The 12,376-nt window shown below is 36.1% G+C and overlaps 1 protein-coding gene across 1 annotated transcript in view; it reads right to left on the bottom strand.

Moving 5' to 3' along the window:
* Nucleotides 1-12,376, bottom strand: part of LOC122803519 (stomatin-like) — a 219,763-nt gene that overhangs the window by 105,229 nt on the left and 102,158 nt on the right. Inside the window, exons 2-3 of the mRNA XM_044073163.1 lie at nt 10,614-10,717; nt 10,437-10,509 (exon numbers count right to left, since the gene is read on the bottom strand). Coding sequence (XP_043929098.1) covers nt 10,437-10,509; nt 10,614-10,717 — 177 coding nt within the window. The remainder of the gene's footprint in view (nt 1-10,436; nt 10,510-10,613; nt 10,718-12,376) is intronic.

Below are 12,376 nucleotides of genomic sequence, written 5' to 3'. Positions count from 1 at the left end.
CTGAGACCTGGTTCAAGGCTCCAGAGAGCACCCCTACAATACCAGGCTACAACTCTTACCACACTTTTCGGCCACAAAACCAAGACCGAAACACTAAAGGTGGAGGAGTGTCCATATTCACCAAGGATATTCACACTTCCAGGCTAGTTGTCCAACACAATGCATCTGAAATTCTCCAGGTGCAACTAACAGTAGGTAAGACTGCAATCCAAATTGTAGCTTGCTACAGATCCTAAGGGACTTCGCCAATGGCACTATCCAGTTGGTCTCATTAATAAATCACCCTTCCATCTGGAGTTGCTTGTCTTATTTGATAAGCAAGGCTTCGATTTTTTTAGAAATGTTCATCAACAATATATTTCACAAACTGACACTCTGTGAAGTGATTTAGAGATTTTGGAGCATCAAATAATAACAGATACTGATTTCCAGTGATACAGGTATGACTATTCTCGCATTTTTACAAGCATAGATCACACAATAAACAGAGCGGCTGAAGTTAAAAAGAAGAAAATTAAAAGAGATGTAACTGCATATTCTAATGGGAACGCCTATCCAGTCCCATTGAATTCAACACATTCTAGTTCCCTTGACAACAGTAGTGAAGCAGAGGCTTCAAATACTTTGCAACGCCCCCAACTAAGCTCACCTGACCAGAAAAATGATGACAGCATGTTACAGACACCTTTACCAAGGCGCAGCTAATGGGTTAGAGAAAATCAGCAAAGAGTCAATGGACAATACTTAAATGAACACCAGAATAATGGTTCTTCTACTAGACGGGATTTTCAGGTGGTCAGAAGCAAACAAAAGAATTCACAACAACAAGGGAGGAATGGGGAATACCAACGGAAGAAGCAGAATCGCAAGAGGAGATAAACAAGGAAACCAGACATCATTACTAACTTATCTGGGGACTTTAAAGTATATAATTTCTCATCTATGTACATCAGCAGTGAAATAGTAGAGCTACTGGCTAAAGTATTAACATTCATACCAGATAAGAGAGCTGATATAGCAAGAACTATCATTGACTTAAAGTTATACATACGTAAAATGAATTTAGCAGTTTTGTTTGGGAATCAGTCTGCTATGCACAATGATTTGCGCATATCTAGTGTTTTCAGCCCTCCTATTAATGAGTCTCTTGCTATATTCGAATGTATTTGTGAGATGGACATAAGGTCTTTACTGGCAAAAAATCAACAGAGACAAGTTAAAAATATGACAGTTGATGAATTTGAACTATTTAACTTGTTGAAAATTTGCCATGTTAGAGTAATGAAGCCAGATAAAGGTGGTGACCTTGTGTTCATGGATGAAGTGGATTATATTAACAAAATGTCAAATGTTTTATCTACTGAATGTTATTCTAAAGTTAGTTTAAACGAAGTGAATAGTGCACACAGAAGAATCAAAGAAAGTTTAAATTACCTGTTTTTGGAAAACAGTATTGCTATAGACACATATAATTGCCTATGCATGACAGCACCAGTAACACCAGTGTTATTTGGAGCTCCCAAAATCCACAAAAGTATAATGGATCCACCCTTTAGGCCAATTGTGGATGGCAGAAGATCCATTACTTATGCATGTGCCAAATATGTGGACAGTAAACTTAAGCCATTTATTTGCAGGGAACCCCAAATTTGTAAGAATTCGTGGGGTTTTTTAGAGAATATTAATTCTCTTAAATTTGATGGAGAGTGTACTTTTTTGACGGTAGACATAAAGGATCTGTATACCGTCATACCTCAAGAGGTTGCCATTGAATGGGTTAGTGAATTTCTGTTTTTGAAAGGGATGGACCAGCAAGAGATAAATGCAATTGTGCCCTTGTTAGATCTAGTTTTGAATAATAACTTTATGCTTTTTGACAAAGAATATTTTTTGCAAGAAACTGGGGTAGCCATGGGCTCCCCATGCGGAGGCAGTTTTGCAAATTCAGTCATGGCATTTTGGGAAAGACATTTCCTATTTCAGAACTCCATTTTCAAGGAAAATGTAAAATGGTACACTAGATATCAGGACGACATGTTTTTTATGTGGAAAGGAAGTCTAGATTTAGTAACAACTTTTATTAATAAAATCTCCAAATTTGCAGACTTCCTAGATTTCACTTTTGAGTTTAACACAGACTCCATTCCTTTTCTGGAAGTGTCACTATCTAAAGATAGACCCAATAATAGATTTAAGGCTAGTATTTTCAGGAAACCTACTTAATCAAACACTTTTCTACACTTTAGTAGTAGCCACCCATTCCACCAGAAAAGGGCAGTTATTAAGGGCCAACTGGTTAGGGCAGCCAGAATGGTCTCATCAGTGAGTGACTTTCTGTTTGTATGTAACAGATTGAAAGTCGTGTTTCATGAAAGGGGCTACCCAGAACAGCTTTTTCAACAATTGTTTGATGAAGTGGCTGCTAAAAGGACTACTGGCCATTTTAAACCTATTCTATGCATGGGTTATGGAGAAACAATAAGTGATACTCCCCCTGATGAGCATAGGGAGAATAGTATTAGGATTATGATGGCAGAATAAGCTTTCTGACTACTTTCTCTATTGATGCACATGCCATTAAGAATATTATGATTAAAAATTGGGCTATAATATCAGAGCACAGTGCTATTAATATGAAATTGTGAGATAGACCACATATTACCTATAGAAGAGGCCTAAATTTTAAAGATTTGTCGGAAAGGAACGATCAAAAATGCCCCAACAACTGGGGGATGAGAAAGTGTGGGAGATGCCAGCAGTGCCAGCACATTATGGTAACTAATAAAGTTTGCATACGTAACAAACTTTGCGCCATCAATGGAAAATTTAACTGTGAAACAGCAGGAGTAGTATATGCTGCTTTATGCCAATGTTGCCAAAGCTACTACATTGGTAAAACTGAAAGAATGTTTAAGCAGATAATTTATGAACACCAATACCAAATTAGTAGGGGTAATACCACAAATGCTTTGGCTAGACACATTCTAGAATACCCCACACATAAATTCCAGTTTACAATATTACAACAAATAGTTAGGAACATTAGAGGTGGGCCCTGGGAATTAAAGCTTGAAGAACAGGAACTTGTTTGGCAAATTAAAACATATGCACATGTTCCACCAGGGCTTAATGAATACTGCTCGATAAAATGTATTTTGAAATTAAAAGCCCTACAAAGGTGAAATTTGGTTGTATAACAACTTTTCTAATACTTGAATGAATTTATAAATATTTATTTATACATATCTATCAGTATATATTTATACAAATTTTATATTTCCATTTGTTTGAGTTGTTCAAGTTGTTATCTAGCATTTAACAGTATTTAGATTAATTTATATACACAAGAAAATTAAGTAATAAGACTGATGTGTTGTGATTTTGAAATTGTTGCTGTTTTTTAAAAAAAAGCATTTATATTTATTTACATATACATTTTACCTTGTATAACACTGGCTCTTTAAAGTTCTCAAGTTATGTTAATTGTTTTTATAATTAATTATCTCATCTTAATTGACAGTTTTATTTTAACTGAGGACTCTTGGGGTTTCTTTGTCTGAAGAAGTTCATGTATTTCCTGAACGAAAGCACTAACAATAAACTGGTTGGAATTCTACAGCTTGCTGCCTATCTTTGTTTTTGTTTTTAGAAACATGCATGTCCACAGCTACAGGGGTTTGGCTTTAATGGCCTGAATTTTCCATAAATAGACTTAAAAATGAAAGTAAAAGAAAAAGTCATGTACATTCAGAATTGCCATTAAGCTGAAATACCTAATAGCCTTAAAGGGTGATTTGCATATATTCCATGAGGCCTCTGATGCAAGAGGTTTAAGGTATCACACAGTTAGAAGTCTTGCTTTGCTAGATTTTTCTTTTTGTGTTTTTTAACCAGTTGGTTATCTGTGTAACCTTTTTACTCTTTGTTTTAGTTTGTTGGTTAGAATATGAAAATTAAGGTTTCTGTGTGCTGGATTATCTAGGTTATGTTTTATGACAGCACTCCCAGTGACATTGTGATGAATATCAGATAAGTGCTGGGAAATTCTTATCTTCAGCTTATTGATCGTTTTACCCACATAGAAGGCTGGGCATTTTAAACATTTTGAGTAGTACACAACCATTTTTGAATTGCAGTCATATCTCTTTTTGCTTTGAAATATCTTCCCCATGCAAGCACAGGAAATATAATCAATCCCACTCATATATTTGCAAAAGCTCGAAAAAACACCTGATGGACTGGAACATAAGGTAACACGCAGACCACACTGATAAAGATATACTGGTTTATTAAGAAGTGAGCGCTTTTGCAGTGATCCACACTGCTTCCTCAGACATCAACATAAAACCAACAGACAGTATTTAAACCCTAACAAAGCCAATTAGCTAATCATAATTAAATCAATTAAAAAACAATTAAAAATGGAGGGAAACATCTTAATTATTATTAAAGAAACAGTAGCTTTGCCACAAAAGGCATTCACATCATTTCAGACTTCTTGATTTTAAAACAGGTTTTAGAGACACGCAGTCATTTAGCCCAAGGCCCCTGTGTGCCCCAAGTCTCAAAAAACTTGGGGCACATAGGGGCCTCGGATTAAATGATACCAAAGGCTTCTGAGTGCTCATAGGAATAAAAATCAATATTTTCAGCATGTTTGAAATACATATCACTAGCCCCACAACACATACACATATTTGCATGTCTGTGAGTGAATTGTTTATCATTAAGCAGCTTTCATGATCTCACAGATCACTGTACATATCAGCAAGACCTAACTCTTTATAGATACAACCTCAATATTCACAAGCTGAGAAAGGAATAATGCAGGAAAACAGTCAGAGAGACCATGTACACATTCTTGCTACACTTGACAGAAGGTAGTTGTAGGGGGCAGTTAAAGAGGCTGTGAGCACATTGTTCATGCTGCCGAGAGAAGGATGAGGTGGAGGGACAGTCATAGAGGAACAGTTACAGAGGCCATGTGTATATTCTTTGTGCTCTCGAGAAAAGTAAAGTATGTTAGAGCTGCCTGCTGGGAAGGTATCTGAGGGGTGTACCATGCTGTGTAGATACTCATTTTGATTTTAGGAAGTAATTTTTTTTACTTTGCATATCCCTTTCTTTACTGTACTGTCTAGCACTACCACAGCAGGCATTTCTCAAGAGTTCACCACTAGGCCTCATTGTATAACAATCTTTCCTGTGAATGTAGCCAGCATGCATATTTATCTTAAAGCTATATTAAAAATCTACTTTACCCTTGTGTCTGTTATGGACCACATACACCTTTTATCAGCATGCATATTTATCTTAAAGGTATTTTAAAAATCTACTTTACCCTTGTGTCTGTTATAGATCACATAAACCTTTTATCAATATTTTAAAAGAACAGAAGAACACTGTATGGCATTTTTATACAGAAATGTCAAATCTCCATGTATATGGAGTGTAGAGATTGTCTAATGCCTATACATATAGCAAGGCAGCTACACATTTATCACTCAGATATTATTTCTTGGGTGTTACCGAGCTGCATATGTCTGATAATACATATATACACTTGAAATCTGCAAGTAATTGTTATCGGGTATGATTTTTAACTACTGTAATGACACCATTTTTACAAAGGCTGCCTTTATAAAACTAAACAAAATTTCATCTTCTGTCTGACCATTGGTATATACATCAGTCTGTATGGGATCAACAGCTTTCCATGTTTTACAGCCATAACATCAATTGTTTTGCTTGCATTTTTCACCACCTTTTGTAGCGTGCATGCATTCTAAGAAGCAGTCTTATCAAAAATCTCATTTTCTTTTGACTGATGAACTTGTGCTGTCATTGTGTGAATGTGTATTATTCTTTAATGAATATAAGCACTTTTGTTAATGACAACTTTTCTGCAGTTTTCACAAAGATGTTGCCATCTAGAAAAAATACATAATTAATAAACTTTTACAAGCATCCTGTTATATTATACTTACATTTTTTCTATAACAGTGAACTGTTTTCTCTTGAATGGTTTTATTTATGTACTTCACTTGATAAACTATGCCCAACCATATGTCATATCTAAAATATATGAGTGGACTAAATGGGACCTGCTCAAACGTTCCCACCTATCTTCAGTCAACCCAGAAGCAATGGCACCTACTTGGTGATTCTTTGCAGAGTCTATAGTTCAAGTAAAGAGATTTAATGCATATATAAATACTGTACTACATAAGACATACTTGAACGTTCACGTCTATATCACGTTATCGAAATCTTACTATTTCAAATCACTAAAGGTTGCCCTCTAGTGATCGATGTAGTAAAACATCGAATAACGCTTAAAAAACAAAAAGCAAACAAAAATAAAAACAAAAATAAAAACTAACTAGCGTAGATAGGGGGGGCAAGCCCCCCTGCACCCTCCACACACCCCCTACTTAAATATTCCAACTCCGAGACCACACTACATTGAGGTAAACAGAAATCTCCCCCTATGGAGATTTCCGTTTACCTGCACGATGTTCTGCACTTTTGATGCTATGGTGCCGGCAATATCAGCTTCGATATTGTCGGCTTTCGACATCATGAAGTAGACCCGAACATTCCTGCTTGCCATCTGTATAGTATCATTAAACCCAGAAATACCAGCACTGATTTGGTGATTCATTGCAGAACCTATAACAGATGTAATCCATTTTGTTAGTATACAGGCTCTAACATCTTCATGGTTGTTCATGGTAGAAAATGCCTTTTAATATGATTGAAACACACCAGTCAATATGAAGATTTACACGCCTAATCACATACACATTATCAACAGAATATGTTTTGTTGTTCATGCAAAAACTACACTATATATGAGACATGCTTGCATGTTCACATTTCAGCTTTTAGATGTTTTCCCTCTTAAAACAAAACTGAATCACTATTATATAAATCAAAAAGCAGCAGAAGGATGCTCCGTTTAAGCTTGCACAGCAAAAATCACAGCAAGAAATAAAAAGATGGTATCTCAGCAGTTTATTCGAAAACTGTAATGACGACAGAACAAGGACAAAAAAGCAGCAACAAACAACGGACTATATATTAAGTTGTGATGTGACTTTGAATGTGGATCTGAAGAAGGCCTTAATAGCTGAAAGTGCTAGTCCGTTGTTTGTTGTTGCTTTTTTGTCCTTGTTCTGTCGTCATTACAGTTGTCGAATAAACTGCTGAGATACGTTTTATGGTGTGGTGCATCGCTTATCTTTTTATTTCTTCCTATTATATAAATCAGAGGGAAAGGTTACTTACCAGATTGTACTTTGATTGTATAGCCTGTTTTTAACACTAGAATTTGATGCTTTTCTGTCAAGAGAATCAGCCATTATTTTATACAGTTTAGGCTTCAGCAGGTGAAAGGAAATTAGCCACTATTATCTTATCAGAAATGACTAATAAAAAAAATGTGTGTATCCTCATCACTTTTTATACCGGATCTTACATATTCTGTTAGATCACTGGGAGGGGGGGTGCACTAATACTAGCACATTGCTGCCGTTGGACACTGGCCTTTTTTTGAATCCACCTCTATTAGAGACACACACACACACACACACACACACACACACACACACACACACACACACACATACACACACGCACACACTGTGTATTCTCAAAATTTAAATAGAAATACACAAGCTGCATGATCATCTAATGGATGTGATATTAGAAAATATTAAATCCCATTTATAGGTGTGTACATTAGCAAAGTACAAACACGATTTAAATGAGCTATGTCTGAAGTTATACACTTGGTGTTTTCTTTTACACAGGTCAGACTGATTAGGCTTTACACAGAGGGAACCTTTAAATCAGTGATCTGTGTCTGGCAGCTGATGGACCCTTCCATGTTTTTTTTTTTTTAATCTGGACTATAATGATATAGCATTAAAAATTTCACATATTAAGGGATTGTTGTTTAACCAGACCAGATCAAAGACTGGGACTCTCAAAGTCAATTGGCTGAGGCTGACAAACACAAGACCTCTGTGTATGCACAAATTGTGTGACCAACCCCCTTGGGTGTTGTCGTGCAGTGAGCTTAGGGCTTAATTCAAATATTCATTTCTACACAGATCTTGGGTCTGTTCCTGGTCTGCATGACCCTTGCTCCCAAGGAACAAATGAGTCATAGGGCTCTTGCCAAAGGAGAATGAACGACATAATGGAGTAGCCAGGGGAGTGAGAGGTGATAGGGATTAGAGCAGAGGAAAAAAAGAAACTTTTAAGTTCTTTAACCATTATTCACACACAGGAGACTCTCAGTCAATAACCTGAGCCTTTCTTTTCTCTGTAATGGTGTAGCATTACTATTACCTCATTTTAAGGCAGTGTAGTTTAACACTGCATAAACTTGATTTGTGTTACATGTATCAGACTTTGGTCACTGAGGTTCTCTGAGAGGACTGATGTTTATGCAGAGAATTTCTGACTCAGTAAACAATGACTTGCAGTTGCTGGCCTTTTGCTAAATTTTTCAATAATTAGACTTCCTCACCACTCCAATGTCCTTGGACAGTCTTTTTTTAAGAATATATCTCAGTCTCTCTAATACATGGAGTAATATCCATATTTTTGAAATGTAGAAAATAATTACACAGATTACGTGTTTTTAAAATAGCATTATACAACGACCCCCCATTAATATTCCAAAACATGCATGCTGATTGGTCAGCATGCAAGTTGTAAATCAGACTTATATTAATGGAAAAAGGTCCAGTCGCCCAGACTTTTTCCATTAGTATGTCTTTTTTTACAGCAACAGAGAACGCAAGATCTCCATTGCTGTTTAAACACTGTCTCGCTATGTTAAACTCTTTTAACATAGCGAGACAGAGATCTTCCATTGCTTTTAAAGCTGTCTATGTTAAACTCTTTTAGCGACAGAAAAGCAATGGAGATCTTACTTTCTCCGTTGCACACCACACTGCTGTGGATGTGCTGCGTAGCATTTGCACATGCACAGTACATCAGAACTGCCACAGAATACCAGACAGCTGTGGAAGAGCAGCAAGGAGGCATTATACAATGCCATTATTTAAGAAAAGTAAGTATTTTTTTTCTTAAATAATGTCATTGTATAATAGCAATAATCCACTTCTGGGTGTGGGTAATGCTGGATTTACCCATGGTTGTCTTTGTTTGGCCACTCGGGCTTCACCCTCATGACCAAACCACACCAACCGTGGGCAAATCCAGCATTACCCACACCCAGGTGTGGGTTATTGCTATATTCACTGACCCACACTACCATATTTCTGTACAAGGCATATGGCTGGGCAGACTGCACCTTGAGGTGGAAGGCCTGCCATTTTAACAAATGTACTGCATTTTCAAAGCTTTTGTATTTAAAATATTTGCACCATCTGTACATTTGAGACTCTTATGTGAAGCTTTATTATTTCTTGTATAAAACAAACATTATGGAGATCTGATGTGAGCATGGTCTGAAAAAATAATCATTTTGATCAACAATTTTCATTAATATCTGGAAAGGGACCTGTTTTTCTTTCTACCAAAAGCATTCTGAAATGCAATTTTAAATCATAGACTTATACAGATAGTAAATCTTAGAGCTAAGCACTAACTTTACTGAGAACATACTAACAGTATTTTGTTATGATCATTGATTCATCTGGCACAAAACCCAGCCAGTTTAAGACTTCTGAGAAAACACACTAAAAGGTGGGAATTACATTTAGATAGGATGCTGACCTGTAAACTGTTTTTAATGCTCCTCACTGTGTAGCTTTCAGAGATTTATCCATGCTATGCCACTTGTATAAGCAGGGGTCAGAATAAGTGCCACCTTCTGATAATACTGTCACCTGTCATGCGGAGGGAGTGAGTATGCCTTCACATGTTAAGCAACACTGCAGGGGTTTGGCAAGAGTGTGTTATAATGTCAAAACAAGGAGTGAGTATGGATGGGCAAAAGCCTAGCAGGTGGCTGTGATGTATGAACAAATCTTGTATGTATGTATGTCCCAGTGGGGATACCCCATAGCAAAAATACATGGGGTGGGGATACAGAAAATGAAAAAAAATGTCCTACAAAGAATGAATATGGATTTGTAAAAATGGTAAATAAAACAGTGAAATGCATGGGGTGGAACTTCCTATCTGACATATCCAGGGATGTTTTTTTCACACTCGGAAATTTTGGTGTGGATTTCAAGACTAGAAAACATTATTAGACAGATCTGATATGGATGGAATTTCTTGTAAAATTGTTCATTGATGGGATTTCTGGTAAAAAAAATGTGTCACTTCCAGACATCATTTTTTTAAACATTTTTCATACATGTTTTAGTAAATTTAAGAATACAGTATTGTAAAACAGCACTAAACTGTAAGCAACACAAATAAAACTTTAAATCATGCAATTGCTTTACCTGGCCCCTTTGGTTTTTCAGATGCTAGTCGACCAAGTCGAAATATAACAGCTCGTTCATATTCATTGACAATCTGAAAGCAGCGATAAAATTATGCTCATAAGAACAGGACTGCAACATATGGAACGTATGCATGCATAAATGCATTAGATAGTGATGTGTTGTTGCTCATCTTACCTTGAAGCAGAACCAGATGGAGACTGGAAAGGTACAGAATGTGAACAGAAAAGAAACCATTATGAGTATCCAGCCACAGCATCCATATCCATCTTTAGTAACTTCTGCAGAGATCAGAATAAAATGAGGAAGGTTACACTTACACATTTACCCAATATAGTCATTGTCATGGTATGACTTACAGCCCAGGTTCTTACAAAGTTCAGGTATGCACAATATTTCTGTTGTTAAAATATACATATAACTGCACAGTATGAAAATCAAAGTCATGACCTTTGAACCTAGCATAAATGATCCTTTAACATTCCCACTCAGGAAGTCAGCTCTCTTTTAGAAGAAAAAAAACCCAGAAGCTGGATCATGTTTTTAGTACCATGGACAGCGCCTCTTCCCACAGATACAGCTCTCTGTTTAGCTACGAGCTGCGTATTCTGTCTTTATCTCCTATCCTCATAAGTCCTTGGCAAGAGCATTTATTCTTATTAATGAATTTAAGGTTCATCAAATTCCAAATGTTCAAAGACTAAAGTGAGATTTTTTTTACAGCATTGTGTGATTTTGAACGACAAACCATACCCACATTCCATGCAAAGTACTAGGTTTCAATTGACAACTAAATAAAAGCTCAGTTTTGGAGTTTGTAGTTGTTTCTAGTTTTTCTATCATTGAGGTATTTCATATATAGAATCATGTTTTCTGCAAAACATTTCTTGTCTGAAAGTGGGGCAATTGCTATTTTTCATGCTTTGTTTTTTCAACAAAGATGTCCAAGTTTAGACTGTCCTGCTTAAAAACTGACAGGTAATAAGCCTAAATGAATGCTTCCTTTCCATTCAGACTTCTGTGTCCCTTACTAATGCTTCCAGAATCCAAATACTTTTTTAACACAGGCTTTAAGTGCCTGATGCTAACTCGCTGCTGATCACTATTTTAGGCTTATTGCTCAGACGTAGCCCTTGGCATTGAATTAGACACATAAAAACACAATTTGTAAAGGAATATTGCTTGGTATTACACTGCTAAGTATGCTGTTCCTTAGCATTAGTCTGACTGTAATGTGGAAAAGGAGCACCATTTCTAACTAATTACTACCTGGTAGTACATTGTCTCGTGTTATTCCCAGAGTTGCTGCTTATATACAAAAGTGCATGCTTGTTCATTACTTATTTAGAAACATCTGAAGTATGAAATTATTTCTGCATCTTTTGGTGTGCTCCATGCAGGTACTGAATTGAAATTTAAATCCTTCTTTTGACATTGAACACTACTGCTGCATTAATTCAGTTCTGAGGAAAACACATTTATTACAGAGCTAATTTGCAGTGGTGCTCATAATCAAGAAATATTTCATATTAACTGTATGATTTGCAGTTGAATGTAAGCCCAGCCAGTGAACTGAGCTCAAACTACAGTATCAGAGCTGCATTACAACTCTGTTCACTATTCTTTGTAATTTGCCCATTTATATTTTTTTTATTAGACAATGTTATTTTTTTCTTGTACTAAATATTTCCAAGGTCATCAATTTTTTTTTTCTATGACAAATACTGTAAAATACTGAAATTTGAACTATCAGAATCATGGAAAAAACAGAGATTGGTATATGACATTTTAGACTATAACATTAGTTGACATTTTCCTGTATTTCTTCCTATATTTATCACATTTATAGCTGCATGTTTGATTTATTCAGTGTTGTACATCTAGACCTTGGAATTCAGAGAATTTCTCTCTGTCTACGCTAATTGGCCAGTGTTGGTTGG

This window comes from Protopterus annectens, chromosome 5.part1 (genome assembly GCF_019279795.1).
Source record: "Protopterus annectens isolate FY-2018-M chromosome 5.part1, PAN1.0, whole genome shotgun sequence".
NCBI classification, from domain to species: Eukaryota; Metazoa; Chordata; order Ceratodontiformes; family Protopteridae; genus Protopterus; species Protopterus annectens.
This window is presented reverse-complemented; position numbering and strand designations above follow the sequence as displayed.